Consider the following 19,078-nt stretch of genomic DNA (forward strand, 5'->3'; position numbering starts at 1 on the left):
TTGCTACAGAAACCCGGCTCTAGAGAGATAACTGAGGAAAAGCTTCTTCCTGCCAGTTCTGGCTCGTGAGCCGAGCAAACTGCTATTGCTGCAAGCTGCAGCAGCACGAAGAGGCGGGAAACCCGGCGCTAGCGCTGCCGACGCTGCCAGGAAGGGCCGAGAGCCCTGCGGACCTTGCAAGCCTCTGCGGGCGCGGGCGCGGCCAGGGCCAGGGCCAGGGCCAGGGCCAGGGCCAGGGCCAGGGCCAGGGCCAGGGCGGTGACTGTTGCCGCCATGCCCGCCGCCAGTCGCGGCCGTCCCCACAGAAGCCCTCCAGTACGCGCACTCCAGCATCTCCACTTGACGCATTGCAGGTACAACGCAACCAATCAGCGGGCTTGACTCTTACCAGCTAACCATTGCAGAGTCCCTTCAGCCAATCAGGCGCTCCTTCACAAAGTGCTGCCTCAGATGTCTCAGCACCGCTTCCGTCGGGTTCCTCCGTGCCAAGCAGCAGTAACCTTCCGCGAGAGGATATAGGCCTTACCGCCCGCGAAGGCGCAGGCGAGCGGTTCGCTGCAGCCGGCTGCCCGCCGAGGGAGGCCGGCGCGGCTGCACCAGCGTCGCTCCAGACGTTTCAGCCGCTGCCTCTCCCCGGCTGGCGCTCTGGGACCCGGAAGGGCGCGGCGGTCGCCTTCCCCCGGGCAGCTAACGGCCGCCGCCCTGGCCGAGCGCAGCACAGAGCCCTCCCGCCCCGGCACCGCTGCCTGAGGGAAAAGGGGGAAAAAACCCCACAGTTTCCCTGGGGAGGCTGTGGGAAAGCAAAGCGTTTTGTGCTGTGCCCGCCGGGCCCCTAGTGCTGGTTGCGATGTTAATGGCCATCAGCAGTCCCTGCGTGGAGACCGGGAGCCTGGAGAGGCACCAGAGCCCCGCCGCAGCCTCGACTCGGGCAGAGTTTGAAGTGACTCCAGAGGAGCTGCCGGTGCCGAGCCGGCAAATGGCGTTTGCCAGAGCCACAGCTGAGAGCCCTGCAATGGCTTTCAGTTACTTGTGAATGTCAGCCACAGCAGCGCTGAGAGCGAGGAGCAGCGCCCAGCACCAGGGGGAAGCGCGAGGTCCCTAACCAGGGGCAGGTGATGAGGGAGGCTTGGTGTCCTACCAAATGACCGAGATCTCCTGTAAGTTCCCAGCATATTGACAATTATTCCTCTACATCCTTCCTTTGGGGTGCCTGGTTAAAAATCCATCTCCTTCCCCATACCCACAGACCAAGTGATAAATACAGCGTACTTTGTAGTGCAGGTTCAGACGTAGCTGTGGCTCCACGCCAAGGAACCGCTGCAGTTGCTGCCCTGGGACAGCGGTGCGACATCCCTAATCGAACATCCAGCTGGAACAACCTGCACGAGGGCCTGGCAGGGGTATCTAAAAAGGTTCACTCTCTAAAGGATGCTCCCTGGCCCCACGGGAGGCCAAGGGATTGATGCAAGGATCTTGGGAGAGCTGAAATTCTAACAACAACATTTTTTGCAAGAATTAAGTTAGATGACTACTTGGCACCCATGGACCCATCACAGAACACAGTTCATTTTTTTTTTTGCAGAAGCCTGTGGGCCAGCAGTATGTCCCTGAGGAAAGAACAAGATGAGACAAACTAAAGAAAGAAGTGGGAGGAGGAGTAGGAAGACAGCTATGTTTAAGTGATTTAACCCCATAATAATAATAACAAAACAGTCTATTTTGAGGTTTTTGCTTTTTGCTTATTTGATGCTGAATATCTTGTTTCAGTTATATTTTAGTTAAGGAGATTGGTGCTCTGTAAGCACCTAAAATAGAATATGGAGATAGAGACAGCAGAAGCAGAATGGATGCCAAAGTGAAATGATCTGGAGTGCTGAGCACTGCATCAGCCCACACACAGGCCCACCCCAAGGATAGTGATGCAGAGAAGTCTTAGATGGTGCTCCCTGCTTGGAAAAATGATGTCAGTATTGGCAGACCCGAAACTAAACTGAAGGCTAACCAAAATAAACTCATTAAATGTACTTCCCTTCTATATATCATAAAAATCCCATTCTTGGTGCAGTGCACCTTTGTGTTAGGCTTGTGCTCTTCAACAATGCAGCTGACAGCTTCACAGCCAGCACGTAACAGTGCACTAACTAAATACAAGTACTTCATTAGCATCTAGCATACTTCTGCTACCACAAAAATAATAACAAATAGCCATACTGTGGGGAAGGTCAATGCTGCTTGCCAGGAAAGGTGTGCACAAAGTGCTAGATGCCTGGGACAGACCAGATTTTAGGCATATTCTTATTTCACAGAAGCTGACAGCCTCAGAATAAGGCAGGCAGAACAGAGAATTAATTAGGTAGCTGATGTGAACTGTACCCTCGCAAAAACATTGGGAAGAATAGCAGGCCCCATGGGACAGCTCTATTTTCCAGGTTTACAAAGAAAGATGGGTTTTCTTGGTACCATTTCTGGAATTTCAACAACGATGTGAGGTGCTTTAGCATGGAGGCACATGCATACTCTGAGGGTCAGACATTTTAAGAGGTTGGACTTCACATGTGCTAGTGTCCCGAAAGGTAAGAACCTAAAGTTCTAGGCAAAAGACTTGATCAAAGAGAAACCTTAAGGGGGATATCAGGACCTGATTATATTCTGTGGAGGCATCAGATGTTCCTGTTGTTTCACTAAAAGACTTTTAAAAAGATGAGCCCTCAGTAGAGGATCTCCTAGGTACAGCCATGCTAGGTTCCCAGGGGAGAGGCAGTCTTTTGGCTCCCTGGCAATAGGAGATTGGAATTTATTTTTACAGTTTCTCAGAACTGATACTAGAAATGCATCTTTTCTTCAAGGTTGTTGAAACCTTAGGGTTTTTTTCCCCCAAAAAATGGTGATCAGGCAGTTGGAGAAGTTATTTCGTTATCAGGTGGGTTTATTATTGATGCAGGCACAAACAACATAAAATAGCTGTCCAAAGAAGTGTCATGATTCCATAGCTTTCTTCATGTACTTACGACAAATGAAGAAGAGTACTGCCTGGCAATGATTCTGGATTCTAGCCTTTGTAATGTGGGATGTATGTATAATACTTCTCACCTCAGGCCAGCCCCACAGTATGGAGGATTAGAATATTGGATGTCTCTTGGACAGCAGTATTTGAGATCCATTAACTCAGGTGATTTTGGTCTTGTAGCTTCTTATCCCAAGGAATGTGACAAACGGATAGAAACTCCTTGTTTTGGGTGTGTGAGAGAAAGGAAAGCAAGAATAAATCCCTAACTGATGCAAATTAACATGGATTTATTGTCTTCAGGGCATGTTTACAGTTGCTGAAAATCTGTACCAGAAACTATGATTCTGATTTAAAATTATGATCACCCTTGAACTGCGTATGTGGAGTTGTTGAATTTTTTACCTCTAGCTGTAGCATGAAGAGTTATGACAGCCCTACCTGACCCAAAGAAAATTTTTTTAACATAGACCTACTACAAAAATACAATTTGGAGTTAAGCAATTGAGACTTGGCCAGTAGAGGATTGTGGATCTGTGAATCTGTGGATTTCACATACCTGCCTGCCTATGTCTTACATATTCTTATATACATATTTTCGTTAATTTAGCTGGGACTTTTATTGCAAAATTAATGTCCCAGTTTGCCCCACAGACATTTTCAGATGAAAATAAATTACTCATGGCCAAAGGAGAGGTGTAAAAAACAATGCAAATGGCTCATTTAATAATTTCCGTTATGTAAAAAGCAACCCTGAGTATCTTTGAAGATTTTTTTTTCTGTGTTAAATAGGACAAATTGAAATGAGAAACAATGGTACTGGAGTTGCATGAACTGATTTTCAACGTTTCTTCAGGACTTAAATTCTGAAGCATATTTGTTTACCATTGTTTATTACACCATTATAAGCTATATATCGGTTCAAAATCTGTAGGGAATATAGTTTATATACATGTATCCAATAGTGAAGAACATGACCTACGTATGCTTGGAAATGTTATGTAAGAATATGAAATACTTAGCAAACACATACATAAATATCCTGTCCTCTTCTACATAAAATTCTTGAAAAATAGTGGATGCAATTTGACTTTATCTGTAAAAACACTAACAATAACAAAACATAAACAATAGAAAAAAGGAACGAGTAACTTCTGTTTAGATCATGAATCATCCAGTGTTTACCTTCCTATAAAGCTGGCAATTACAAAAACTGAGAAGGAAAATCCTGTTTTCACATAGTCCTATGTTTCTAGAGAACTCTTCATAGGACAATGAAGAAAGTTTTTTTTTAAGACTGTGTGTAAAAGTTGTGTTCTTTTTTTCATGTATTTTACATTTCAATTGTAAAAAAGTAGGCAAAAGCACTTTGGTTTAAAATAATTATTTTATAATGTTTAATCTGCAAGATGTATGGCTGAGTTTATGTACGGGAGCAAGTCTGTAATCCCCATCTGTGCAAGTCTTTTTAAGATAGGATCTTTAAGGTTCCCAACTCAAACTGCCCGAAGTTTAAACCACAAAACTTTTCAAGTTATTGGGCCCCAAGGATGCCAATTTACATAGCTACGTAGAAAAGGATTAATTAATTTAATTGAATATGTAAATAATTTAGTTCTAACCAACAGCTAAATCAGTTTTACATCATCATCTAAAACCTTACAAGACAACAGGTGCTCAACGTAGGTAGCAACTACTATTATTCAATTACATAGATGGCCTTCTAACACCTAATGCTCAGGGAAAATCTGAAATTGTAGGTGATTTTGATACACACCAGTGGGAATGAGGCAAATTAAAGAAATCATGAGCATCTAAAAGATTGGGGAGTTTGGGGTTTTTTCTCTCTCAAAAAAGAAACAGTAATCTACAGGAAGATGTATGTTCCCATTTAAAAGAGCTACCAGGTCTGGAAATTTAAATGTTAAGATTAAAGCATTTTTTATTTTCACATCTTGTATAAATGTGGTCAAATTCAATTCTGTTCTAGCTTTTTATTTCAATGGACTTCCACCCACTTATTTGCAATCCTAGTGAAGCGCATGGAGTATTTTTATAAGGATACAGGCTTAGATTTTCACAGCTACCAATGCCATTTAGAAACATGAATTTTGTGGAAAACGGTCTCCCCAGAAAACATTGCCTATATGAACGGAATTTTATAGAGAGGGTAAAAAACTATCTTCTGCTATACCAACAGAATTCTACAACAAACTTGAAAAGCAGTACAACAAATTCAAACCCAGTTTGGGTAACTCATACATATAACTGGCAATATTATAGCCGTGAAAACTAATTATGAATTTGTTCCAGTTGCACAGATGTTGCACGCACGTATATACTTGATTTTGGCTTCTTAGACTTCTAACTTATTATATACTGGTTATCTATGCTTATCACCATAATACCAGCCTTCCAGATGTGCATTAAATGATACGACAAACTTCTGTCCATCTGTTCTCACATCCATTCTCCCAGGGCAGATGTCTGTAAAATGTTTTGATTTTTTTTTAAACTTATGTATATATCATATGAGAAAACAATTGATATGTGTGAGGCCATGTTCTTCAGGGCTTATGTTAACAAAGCCAAGGTTGAAGAGCACACCTTGCATGTAAGTAGTAAGGTTTCTTATTTTTCTGAGTTATTACCAGTTCTCCTTATATCTTAGGCTGCTCCCAAAGAATGGACATGCTAGGTGTCTGCAGAAACAGAGACCAACACTGGAGCCTTACTATCATATTAAGGCAAAATTTAGAAATGTAATACAAGATAAGAATGGTTCCAAGTCCTTCACTGCAACTCATAAATTTATAAAATAATCTTTTGTTAATATTACAGCTTAAACACAAGTCAACAAAAGGGTGCTTAGTGATAAAGAGTAAAATAATTTAGAACAGTAAATCCATCCAGAAATTCATTTTAATAGCTATCACATAGTCCTCTTCATAAAAAAAGCTCTGTAGCAATAGGATGATGAAGTTCTATGATTTTAGGTACAAATACTGAGTAATTCTGTGGCCCAATCCAGCTCCCACTGAGATGCAGGAGACTTTGAATGAGACTATAGAAGATCCTGGCAAATCATTTGACATTGTATGTCATTGGAATGACAGGGGCATTTTTTGCCTGCCCACAACTGAACGTAAATTTTAAGAGAACAAAGAATACTGATCAAAATCTAGCTAAGTGAAAGCAAATTTACAAGGAGCAGGCAGATGCCAGTTTAGATGAGGGGTTTTCTACATTAAATAAGCTGCAAAACATTAGTATTCTCTTTTGTTTACATTTATCACTGCCATATGTCAAACTAAGAAAAAAAAAATTCCCCTTAGTCAGAATGTTATTTTGGAGCATTAGCTGTGAAATATTTTCAAATACAGAATGATGCAATTTAACAGAAACTACTGCAGAACCTAACTGTGGCACCTTAATTGATCATCCTGAAATTTTTCTGAAATAAAGCAAGATAACTATATTCCAAACTACTTTAAAAGTAATTTTATTTTTAAATTCCATTTTTAATATAAGGAATTATTGGCCTGAACCATCAAGAGATGGCAAAAGTAGAAACAAAAAGTTAAAGAAAAAAAAGAAATAGGAATAAATGCACAGCAATCCTTCTACTCAAAGGCCCTGTTAATCTTTGGCAACATTCATTGAACGTGACTGAGTGGCTTTTTACTTCACATTTCTAAGTTTCTTCACGTATGTCCAAACGCTGTAATACTGATAGTTTGTACTAGAATCTACATAAATTTTAATTACTTGTCTCATAGTCTCTCCTCAACAGATAAATTTAATCCCTTCCCTTTTTAACAAGTGAAGGTTTGGATCAATGGAAGAACATATTACATGCACTTAAAATGAACTTTAAAGAGACTTAAATAAGGCACCCACATTCTAAACTGTCACATTTAAACATTGGTAAGATTATTCTCCTGATAATGCATTCAGGCTTCTACTTTAGAAACATTTTGGCCAAAGACCATGAGGCTGCATTAGCTATTTATCTTTGTGAGATAATCGTACAAATTTCTTGGCCCAATACATATATAGAATTCAATGTTTCAATAATGAGATGTTCACCTGTGTAAGACCAGCACAATGAGGTGAACGATTTGTACACGAACATTGTTCTTCACACATCTCTGTGAAACTCAGGGAGTTCCAGGATTCACTTATCGAAGCCAATGCTCTTGTAGCCCATATCAATCAGACATTGTGCCATGTTTTCCAGAAAGAAATTAAGCTGGGAAAATAAAAACTTAAAATTGTTGGTCTGGTTTGAAAACAAAATATCAATTTGTGTGTTCTTCCATAGCAAAAAAAAAAAATAATAAAATCCAACATCACTGCTTAGTAGTCAAAAAAAAGATATTAAAAATAGGAGGCTTGGCATTCTGCATCTAAAATGGAAGCTGTCTATAAACCTATCATTTGCAGACTAGCCAGCTGCAAATCGGTTTTCTGACACCATTTCATATACTAGTTCCTACACAAATATTAGAATGATTTGGGCACCAAACTATGACACATTAAATATGCTATTTTGTTTGCTATGAGAACCCTTATAGACTGTAAACAGGTAACTGTTGTGTTTGCCAACCTGTGTTCCAGAAAGGCAAGCAAATAAATTGTAACTTCGCTGGTAGAGCTATTGAAATTGTTAAGCAAACAGAACCCAACTGATTTTGTCTTTATTTCAAACACTGAAAGCATGCACGATTTTTCAAAAACAGAAAATAAAATGTATTTTAAAAGATTTAGTGCTATACTGCAAGCAGATCATCAGAATTATGATCACACTGGAAATACTGTTAGCCTCCCAACCCAGAGGGAGGCCCAAAACCTTAACTAAAAATACCCTGAACTACAAGGAAGCTCAAAATCTAAGGGTACTTGTCATAAACGGAACCAAAATCCATGATTCCAGTGTGGGTCCACGTTTTTTTGTGCTTCCATACCTATTAAAGAAGGTACAGTGGGAATGCTACAGTATTTACCTGGGTTGTTATCAACTCGTGGACAAAATCCTCAAACCCAGAGCAGAGAGAGGAGAAATGAAGGAAACGTTTGACATCAGGACGTGCTTTTGCTGCCTCTCACTTTTCACTACAGCCGTTCAGCTGGGAAGGGGCTGATGTGACAAGTCAGTTGTAGACTATCTCATTCTGGATTGAATTTTACCGTCATCTAGATTTTGGTGCTTGACAAAAGCCCTACGATTAAGAAAAAAAACAAACAAGACAGCTGTGCTCGCTTCAACATACCAGCTGTACAGTCTCTGTCGTAGCCCCCTTGTCGTTCTGATTTCCCCGAAGAATGTGCTTTATTAACGCCTTCCCTTTCCACACACACCTCCTCACCCCCCCCCGGTGCCATCCTCCTCTCCCAGGTGCCGCTCCGGGCTCGCCGGGGGAGCTCAGACCACCGCACCGCCCGCGGGGACGCTGTCTCTAAAAAAAAAAAAAACCCACCCCACTAACGACTCGGCCGAGGTTCCCCTCAGCCCCCCGGGTCCCAGCCTAGGGACCGAGGGGAAGGCCATGGGGAAAGGCCTCGACGCGGGACCGGTTGGGACCCGCCGGGGTCCCCGCCGTGAGGCAGCCCGGTGGCGGGCAGCTCTTTCCCCGTCGGCCCGGTCGCCCCCCGCGGGCTCCGCCGGCACCAGCGCTCGGCGGAAAATGGCCACTGCCGGAGCCACTCGCCCCTCGCCGCCCGGGCTTTGGCCGGTGTGCGTGTGTGTGTGTGTGGGGGGGCGGACGACCGCGCAGCCAGCGGCGGGCTGCAGCCGCGTCGCCCCGGGAGCAGGGCGCCTGTCCCTGCGTGGCTCTTACCTCAGAGGGCGAAGAGACAGGGGAAGGGGAGAGGAGGAGGGCGGGGGGAGGGCATGGCTGGGCTGCAGCCCGCCACAGGCCCAGCTCCCGCAGCGGCAGGCGGCCGCCGGCCGCGCCTCTGGGGGCGAGCGGCCGCGGGGCTGAGGAGGAGGTGGGGGGGGGGGGGAGACGGGAGGGGGGGGGAGCACGGGCCCGCCGGGGGAGGGGCTGGGCCGCGGAGGGGGCAGGGCTGCTCGCCGCAGTCACCCTCACACATACCGCGCTGGGGAGGAGAGAAAAAAGGCCCCGCTCCGGCGGAGGGATACAGCCCTACATATATATAGCGGTGCGGCGCAGGCTCACAGCCCCAGCACTTCTCCGAGCCGCGCCTGGGAGGAGGCAGCCGCCGCCGCCGCTCGTGGTCGCGCAGTTCCTGCAGCCGCCGCCGGGCCCGCCGCCGCCGCGCCATGGTAGGTAGCTCGACCGACTGTGGCGCCGGGTACCCGGAGTGCCGCAGCGGCTGGCTGGAAGCTTGCTGCGGAGCCGGGGATGGTCGGGTCGGCGCAGCCGGGCTCTGCCCGAGGGGGGGGGGGGCCGCGGGAGGGGGCGGCGGCGGGAGGCCGCAGCCCTTGCCGCCCGTGTCCCCGCGGGGTGAGCGGGCTGGTGGCTGCGGACGCCCCCCCGCCGCGCTGCGCGGGATCGCCGCGGAACTGCGGCCTTTCTTCTTCCGCCGCTTCCTTCCCTTTTCCCCCGGGGCCTGCCGTGTGGGCGCCCCGGCCCCGCGCCCTCCCGCTGCGGCCCCGCCTCGCCTTCCCCCGCATGCGGCGCTCGCTCGCCTCCGGAAAGGGCCGGGCGCGTCTCCCCGGGGCCGCGGCCCCACCGCCGGGCAGGGCGCGTTGCGGGGTGGGAGCTGTGCCGGGTGGGGCGCGGGTCTGCGGGCAAGGATCCCGCTGGGCTTCGGCACCAGCTGCACTGCGCAGGGGGCGGGGGGGGGGGGGGCGGCGGCCCGGGGGAGGGCACCGCGCTGCAGCTACTGCGCCCTCGCCCCCCCATCCCCCAAAAAAACGCAGCAGCCGCGGCGAAGCCCATCGCTGTCTGCATTACATCATGTCTCCTCCTCTTCCTCCCCGGCCCCCGCGCACCCCCCGGTTGGGGTGGGGGGGGGTGGGGAACCGGGGCGCAGTGCGCGTTGCTTGGTTGGAAATGGCCCAACGCCCGCATGGGGGGCTCGGGAAGGGGGGGGGAGGATCATAGCCTTCTCTCTCCCCCGGGGGGCTGCGGGGGAAGGCTGGCTACGGAGCCGAGCCGCCCTCCCGGCTCCTGAAAGGATGAGGACGCGCGGCGTGGCCGGCGGCTGGAGAGGGAGGGGACGGGGCGGGGGACGACGACGACGACGACGGGGACGCACTGCAGCAGTGGGCGGCTGCCGACCGGGAAGGGCGCCTGTTGCGCTGGGCGGGCTGCGAACCTCCCGCTGCCCGGCCGGGCGATGCCAATTCCTGCCTCGCCTTCCCGAAGGCATCGTTGGTGGGCTCCGGGAGCGCCGCACATCATTATCCTCCCGCCTCGGGCCGTCGGGCGGTGCGGTGCTGTCCGGGGTTCCTCGCAAAAGCGAGCAAGGGGAAGGGCTGGGATTTTCCCGGCGGTTTTCCGCTTCCGACGAGAGCGGCGAAACAGTTGCAGGCTGACCCTCTAATCGCGTCCTGGCGATCTGGGTGTTCCTCGGCTCTGTCTCTCCATCTCCCCTTCCCGTCGGGCAAGGCTGACATCACCCGGACAGGATTTGATGACTTGGCTGGGTGGGGTAGTGGCTCCAGCCATGGGTACCTTTGTCCTGTGGCTCGGGCGAGCGGGCAGCGAGGTTGCCTGTTGCTTGGGAAGGTGAACCCCATGGCGGTTTAGGGTCGGGTTGCATGTTTCTGGCACCGCGGTTGTGTGCCAGGTTGGGTTTGTTTGGGTTTTTTTTGATTCGAAATCGGGTTTTTAGAAACATCCAGTGAGCTCCGACTAATGGGGCGCTGAGCCGGTGCTGTGGGTTGGAGGTCTTTGCCGAGGTGTGGCTCTGTTTCCTCTTCTGCGGGCCATTGAGTCTGTTATGTAAATTCCTTAGATAATCTCTGAGTAAAAGCTCGTATATTCTGGAAAATCATAAAAAGAGCGTGGAAAGTCGAACTGGATTTTGAACACAAGTTTTCTGCTGTTATTAAGGAAGATGTATTAAATTTGAACTCTGTCTTTAGCTGTTAGCACTTCTACCCTTTCTCCCCACAACCCACTGTGCATGTGGGGAATTGTTTAATCATTACATGTGGACACTAAAACATTAAAAAAAAAAAAAACAAACAAACCCACAACAACTACTTGCAGGTGAAATCTATGTATGTCACTTAACATATACAGTAGGCTTTGAACCCTACCCTCTTCCCCTGTGCAAGAGCTTAACAGATTGTATAGCCTGTTAATTCTCCATTGTATTTGTTGCTCTTTACTGCAGTTAAGTGGTTTTTATACTTGAATAATGGTATTTCAGGGCAAAAAGGTTACAAGATGCCTACTTTCTCTGACCTACAAAATTCTCTTTTCTGTTAGTGAAAGCTGTCCAATAAAATTAGTTTAAAAGGAGCTAGTACCCTGTAGTCTCCAGTATTTATGACCAGTTGTGTAAAATCCAGATGTTTTTTCTCTTTTTAATGACTAGGGTAGTGCATATTTTTCCATAAAGAACTGGTTGGCTTCTTTGAGTCCAAGCAGCAGAGATTTTTGTGGTACTCTACCCATACAGAAAGGAGAGGCTTCTGGAAGGATGCAGTTAGTACAGTTAAGGTCTGGGCAAGCTCATGTGATTGCTTACTGAGCTGTATACCTTTGGATGCAACAGCGGCTGCTTGATGTACAGAAGGTCACAGGCAAACATTTTAAATCTTGCCACTTAAAATTATGTATAAAACAGCCTGCATGTCAGTGGGAGGCACTTTAAACTGCTTGACTGAATGGAAAAATAATGTGATGCTTGAAAACCGACGTTTTCTTTGTCAGAGATGACAAAAATCTCCCTAATACCGAGTAGTACTTCCTCCTAGTATCACAGCATAGCCTTTCTTTTAAGCTTACAGCAGGCTAATACTTGGTGCAATGTAGTGGGGGAGGGCAGACTTCAGTAGTGTTAGATCACTAGGTGGCACACTTGTCATTAGCCCACTAATATGCAAATACCCCCACGCAGTATTAGGGTCACTATACTGCTGGAAACGACATCTGATGTGATGTGAAACCCCAAACACATGTGATTAAGGATTTCGTACCTCTCTGACCAATTGCAAGGAGCCTGCCCAGTGTCCTTCATTTGACCAAAGTGGATATTCAGAGTTGAAGGATGGCATGTCTGGTTCTTCATGTGCAATTTCAAAACCAGTTAGCTTGTATGCTTTTGGAAACTGCTGCATGGTGTTTGTGCCTGGAATCTCCTTGCAGAGGGAGGATTCCCAGGATTGAAAGTGGCTTTGTAAAAGTAGTGATAAATTTAGAGGAAGAGTCTTGTGGCTTGACATAGCTAGAGGTAAACAATATTCTAAAATGTTCTATTCTTCGTGTAGGCTGATCAGCTGACTGAAGAACAGATTGCTGGTAAGTGTCTTGATGATAAATTATTATTTTTTTCTAACTCCTTGTGACTAAAAAAATATATTATTCATATGTGTGCTAACACTTTTTAAAAAAATTCTGGAAGATTACTGGTTCATTGCTTCTTAACTTAGACTGCTTATTCCTTGGACTACAGATAATTTTTTTTAGGCTTTCAGGCTTGAGTTAAGCTCTTCTAGATTTCTTGCAAACAAATAATTGCTAGACTCAGGTGAACTTCTTGGAGTCAAATAATACCTTGGTACTATTTTCTTTTTAATAGTGAAGATAAATTTGAAACGAAATGGCAACAAATAATGTGTAATAAATCAATTTTAGGTTTAATATAAGCAAGTGTCTTTTAAATAACTTCTAACAGAGTGTCTATAATTCAAGCTGGTTAGGAGAAGGAGTATTTGACCTTCTGAAGATCGGTCACCAACTTGTGGCTGACATTAATTCTCATTGTCTGCAGCCTTAAAAATAAGTGATATATGATAACACTTATTGTTTCTGTATGTCTGTTAATGCCAGGCAGTTGCTGTTTGTGGTGCAACTGTGCCTCAAGCAAGATGATACTGAAATGTATTATAGAGTTGTAATGCAGATAGTAGCCACATGAAATAAGTTTGAATATATTATGCAAATTATGTGTTGGTACTGTAAGTAATTTTTTTATTAATATTTGAGAGGATTAATTCTCTAAATACATGGACAGATAGATAAAATGGATCTTAAAATCATATCAGGCATTGTCAGTGGAGTGCATTTTTAGTATGCGGTTTTATCATGCTGGTGATGTTACTAAACACTGAGACTGTTTCTGCCCCTAGAATTCAAGGAAGCCTTTTCCCTATTTGACAAAGATGGTGATGGTACTATCACAACAAAAGAACTGGGAACTGTCATGAGATCATTGGGTCAAAATCCAACAGAAGCAGAATTGCAGGATATGATCAACGAGGTAGATGCTGATGGTAAGTGTTAGAAAGGTAGTTATTAGTGCTGTGATCATCTTAAGCATGTATGACCTCTACACCTGGGCTTGGACTGTATAGAGAAGATTCTGTGACATTGATCTCCTGAAGTAGTTTCAAAATACTCCATAGAATTTAAACTCAGAGGGGTGTCAATTTTTGATTGTTCTCTGTGCAGCAGTCAGATCCTAGTGGTATTAGTGAGAATCTAAAAAAGGAGATGGGCAGACACAAAGTTACGCTGTTTGTCTTTAAAATTTTATGGGTCGCAGGCTTCCTCTTGCTATCTGACTTGCCCTGACCTGCTGTTAACCTGCATTTCCACCCAGCTTTTCTATACATGTTGCGTCAGACCATGTTGGTCTTAATAGCTGTACTAATGTCTGTGGTTTTGTCAAAGGCCAAGAATGTGGTAGGAGTGGAATAGTGCTAAACTTCCAAGAACTGAAAATGTAACAGGGAAAGACTGTATAGTCTAATGTAGTGTATTAGATCACTAATAGATGGTGGGGGGGATTGGAGGCAAAACCAGAAAGCTCTTCCTTTATCAAGTCTATCAGAATTATTTTAAATGGATGCCAGAAAGGGTAACTGCACATCTTGTTTCTGAGACTCCAGATGGGCTAGCAGTTTTAAAAAGGAAAACTTCTTTCCCCTGTTCAGAGATGTCAAGGCTTTGAACTTGTATGTTGGTTGTCATAGTGATTTTTCCTTAATATTGCTTTAAAAGAAGAGTGAAAGTGTATTGACAAGAGTACAGAGGATCTAATTATCAGACTACATTAATTGCAACTACTTTCCTAAAAGTGTAAGTTGACTGTAATTGCAAACTCTTGGAGGCATGTACTGAAAAACTTTGGGGTTTGCAGTGCTATGTTGAGTTTGTGTATAGTGGCTTCTCTAGGTTGTGGGCCCCAGTGCTGCACTGGTAGATTAAGAGCGAAAGGAGACGGGTCTTCAGATAAGTGTGTCTGCCCATCTGGTTAAACTTGTTTTATGGCAGAATGCTTTGCTGTTATTCTACATGTTCATTGAGGATTTTTCAAAGGTGAGTACAAGACCTGTATTCAGATTTAGCTGGTAGATAAAGCTGGCAGCAATGATAAATAGCTGCCTGTGTCTCAGTGTGGAATCCCTAAGATGCAAAGGTTTTCTTAAACTGCATTTATTTAGCTGCTTAGCCCAATGAGTTTGTACGTTTCCGTCAAGCAATGGGTAGATCTTAGTTGCACAGTGATCTACTTAATTTGTGGGTTTTTTTTTTGCCATATAGGGCTGAATACTGAGTATACAAACCTAGCTTTTGCTGTTTCAAAGAATTTGTTTCTTCACCATATCACTTGTCTCGTAGCTTTGAGCTCCCTGAGGTTTGAATCCTCTCTTTGAATGAAGAACTTAAATCTTAGGGCTGAGACCTGAATGTTACCAAGGATTTCCAGTTTTGCATTGAAATAGCTGTAAGAACGCCTACTGCTAAGCTTATCAGAAATACCAAATAATGGCAGCTTTTCTCATGTCACTGGAATTTACAGATCCATGTTGCCCTTTAAAATGGTGCGTTACTTCTGTGGTGTACAACATGTTGAGGAAGTTGATTTTTAACAAGGAACAATATTTATGAGCAGCTTAGTGAAGTGTAGTTTTCTCAAATTTTAAAAATCCTGGATTTGTAGTGCCAGCTTTATAATACATTCCCTTCTGGAATCTCCCACAGCAATTGAGAGATTCTGAAGAAACTAAAAAAGTAATTTGGGGGTGTGACTTGAAATAAAGGCAAGTCTTAGTATTGGTTAACCTTGAAGCATCAGAGTGACGTTCTACTTGCAGCTTGGGTGGCAAATGGTATGGTTTGACCTGGTGAGAAGGCAATGGTTGACTTTGTTGTGCTGAAACACTGCAGTGACAGTGGTTACTGCATATTGTAATAGCAAAAAGGCAGTGTTAGCCATTGAGGGACAAGATACAGTTCTATAAGAATGGTTTACAGAGGATCTGTCAGTCTTGTCCCTGGCTAAATTAAATGCCAGTGTGTTTTTGTGTGTGTTTTTTTTTTTTTTGTATAAAGAAAAGCATGGAAGTTTAATTTTTGGAAGTTTCTTTTCATTAAGGCAATGGCACTATCGACTTCCCTGAATTTTTAACCATGATGGCCAGAAAAATGAAGGATACAGACAGCGAGGAAGAAATCCGTGAGGCATTCCGAGTCTTTGACAAGGTATTAATAAAAGAATAAATATTTGTTAGAAGCAGTAATGGTGTCCATTTTTTCCACAGTGTTTTCTCTCTTCTTGTTTAGAAGGAAAACCAACTGCTCTAGTAGAAACAGAGGGATTGGAAACAGAACCAGGACTGTTGCAGGCTGGTTCTACCTGCTTTACACAGCAGGTATAACCTTTAGTCACATCCACAAGAGGCAAACTTTTTGGCCTTTCCTTAGGAGCAGAGATGAGCAGAACTTGATGCTTGCGGGTTGTTTTATTTTTGGAGGGCGGGGGTTGCAGGGTGGGTTTTTCTGTACCTTCTGACTTCGGGGGAGTGGGGGAATGTTTGCATGGATACACAAGGTTTTATACTACTTTATGGAAGCTTTTGAAGCTAAGATGATATCAATGTTTAGAGGGTTGTGTACTATTGCATGTTCTGTTTTCAAGATGTGGACTTTGAGGTTGCTTCAAGGAAAATGTAAGAGCTCAACTCCCTCCATCTTATTTAAAGATACCCGGGCAGACATGATGAAGGTCAATTATTTCTAGAACAGGGGTTCCTCTCTTTGGATTGCTTGGCTATGACATGTTACAAGAAAATTGTGTTGAGCAATGGCTGGTGCAGCTGCTAAGCTGGTGCACACACATGTGTGGAAGAAAGCCTTACTACTCCTTTTATGGAAAAAAGTGGCAGTTTCTAGTACTTTGGAAAATGTGCTAGAGGAAATGTTAAATTGTTTGGTTAGTACTTCATCTACCCTATAGCGTTATTTCTGCAGAGTAGATTTGTGTTTAAAGCCGCTGAGGTAGCTTATCTGCTGGTGATGGCCATATGAGCTCTTGCTCTAAGCTAGCGTATTCTTCCTGTAGGTGGAAGAGGACAACTTCTGAAATGGTGAAGGGATGAGTTCTAGGTGTGCGTGTTACTAATGGGAATACTGACTTAGGAGTGTCATTCTTTTTTTTTTTTTTTTTCACAACTCCTTATGAGTAGAACTTTAATGCTTTCTTTAAAGGTTTGTTCTAGATTATCTTATGCGAGAAGCTTAACCTAGCCCATTGCAGTCTGGTTATAGAGGTGGTATTACACAGCAGAGAAAGCTGACTTGCTGGTGGGGAAATTCTTTGAGGGGGGGCTTGCTTATCCAGCAGAGACTAAACGAAAACCATTGTGGTCTTGTGTTTATTTTTGAAAGCTCTAAAAGTGTTAAAAATACCTTATTGCAGCTACAAATCAGGTATGCAGTTATTCTTACGGTATAGTAATTGTATAGAAGGATATGGTGGCATGCATGCTTAGTAAGGCAATGGGACTAACTATATACATACTGTAGGGTTATACAGCGTAACATGTCTGTATATCTGTCCCAAGTGCAGTAAGGCTAGTTCAGAAGCAGTTACTGGAAAGCTAGATGTAATTTCAGAGTTAATGTCAGGCTTGCTGATCGTGATGTTGTGCAACTCTTTACTCACAGGATGGCAATGGCTATATCAGTGCAGCAGAACTACGTCATGTTATGACAAACTTAGGAGAAAAGCTAACAGATGAAGAAGTAGACGAAATGATCAGAGAAGCAGACATTGATGGGGATGGGCAAGTCAACTATGAAGGTAAAGAGATGCTTGTCTTGACTTAAAACCATTACTCAGATTGAGTGAAAGCCTGTTGCATAGGGCATTAATGTCTAGTACTTGACACCAGTTTATTTAGTTGTCCACTTCTGTGGACTTTGCAGTGAAAGGGATTTTTTTTTTTATGTCAAGCGTGTTTAAGAGACTTACCAGTTAAAGTACTCTGGAGACAATAAATCACAGTCACTTTTTATCTTTTCAGAATTCGTACAGATGATGACTGCAAAGTGAAGAGACCTCCTTTACACCTTTTTTCCTCTAGAAGAATCAAATTGAATCTTTTACTTACCTCTTGCAAAAAAAAAAATGTTCATTTATTCATTCTGTTTCTGTATAGCAAAACTGAATGTCAAAATACCTTCTGTCCACAAACTGCATGTAATGGTTGGTGGTCCTGTCCCCAAAAGATAAAGTTAAACATCAGTTTTACAATATAAATAATTGTACTACCTTGAAAATAAAAAAAAAAAGGAAGCACTTAGTGAACTCAAAAGTTCCATTTGCTAATGACTATTACACTGTTTGGGCTGGCCAGTTTTTCATGCATGCAGCTTGACAATTGAGCACAGTCAGACATTTGTATTAAAAGGAAAAATAAAAAACAACCTAAAGGATCCGCTCTTTTGTTCAACAGTGGATTCTAGTTCAATTTGTAGTATAAATTGTCATAGCTGGTTTACTTTAAAATTGGTTTATACCTCAGGATGGTATGCAGCAAAATGGTTGAAGGATGCAAAACTTAGAGAAAATGCCCTAAAGGTTGAATGGTTCTCCTGTACGTAGCAGTGTGCTCCAAAAATATGATGATCTTAACTATGGATGGCATGTCTGTGTTAAAATACTGGTTTAACATTGTCTGCATTGCACTATAGTGAAACGGGTGTCGGGCTGTTACCGTTCACAAAATTTTTAAAAGAAACCTTCACCAAGGGAGCATCTTTGGACTCTCATATTTTTAAAACCTTCTGTACCATGACTTGGAGCTGGCGGAGTAGCCTGTGGACTTCAGCACAACTATCAACATCGCTGTTCAAGATACTACAATTTATGTCCATTCCAAGTTGTAAATGCTAGTCTTTTTTTCCAATAAAAGACCATTAACTTAAAGGTGGTGTTAAATGCTTTGTAAAGCTAAAATATATATATAATTGAGATGATAAACCAAAAAAGCAGTAGGAGGGAAGTGTTTCTATGAATGACTTGCTGCTAAATTATAATGCACATGTATGCAATAAGTTATCCCCTATCTTTTCAAGATGGCAAGAACTGACCTCCTGTAACCCAAGACCTTTGCTATAAATAAATGAACTTGTGCTTGCCTTTCATATTACGACAATGTTAATTTAGTTGGTCTTAAAAGTCGTGCAATGCTGACTCGTCAACTATCAGCACAGAAGTAACACCTCATTTCACTAAAGTGGAGAGCTCTGAGCATGCATGTCAATACTGGGGAGACATGTATAGGTTGCTTATGTTTTTTTTGACAGGTTATGGAAACTAGTTGAAGAATTTAAACAGCATGAACTTCATAGATATCTATGATTCTCAGACATGCCAAAAATGCATTTCTCTACCCACAGAAAGAAAACAAAAGGACATTTCTCTTACAATATGTTTAAAAAAAAAAAACACAAACAACAAAACGACCTAAGCCTTTTTGGAAACGGGGGCTATTATGTCTTGACTATCTTCTCAAACACTTGCATGAATTTTGTGGGGTGGAGAAGAGGACTAGGGTTAATTTAATAACCATCTTGTTACTTCTGCTTTGCATGCACTAGCAGTGCTTAGTCATTCCAGGTCTCTGAGTAAGTGTTCTCT

General features: G+C 43.9%; 1 protein-coding gene across 1 annotated transcript; it reads left to right on the forward strand.

Annotated features, from left to right (window-relative positions):
* Window positions 1–9,132: 9,132 nt before the first annotated feature.
* CALM1 (calmodulin 1) lies at window positions 9,133–18,582 on the forward strand. Its single transcript, XM_082484868.1, has 6 exons — window positions 9,133–9,293; window positions 12,417–12,447; window positions 13,278–13,421; window positions 15,530–15,636; window positions 17,101–17,236; window positions 17,460–18,582. Exons 1-6 carry the CDS (start codon window positions 9,291–9,293, stop codon window positions 17,486–17,488), a joined length of 450 nt encoding a protein of 149 aa, XP_082340994.1. The 5' UTR covers window positions 9,133–9,290; the 3' UTR covers window positions 17,489–18,582.
* Window positions 18,583–19,078: the final 496 nt, after the last annotated feature.

The sequence above is a fragment of the Vanellus vanellus genome (genome assembly GCF_965231255.1).
Source record: "Vanellus vanellus genome assembly, chromosome: 6".
In the NCBI taxonomy this organism is placed as follows: domain Eukaryota; kingdom Metazoa; phylum Chordata; class Aves; order Charadriiformes; family Charadriidae; genus Vanellus; species Vanellus vanellus.

Bases quoted from the DNA above. Each gene is read 5' to 3' on its own strand.
- CALM1 (XM_082484868.1), top strand. The intron at 13,422-15,529 runs GTAAGTGTTAGA...CTTTTCATTAAG, and splicing joins CAACGAGGTAGATGCTGATG to GCAATGGCACTATCGACTTC. The intron at 17,237-17,459 runs GTAAAGAGATGC...TTATCTTTTCAG, and splicing joins TGGGCAAGTCAACTATGAAG to AATTCGTACAGATGATGACT.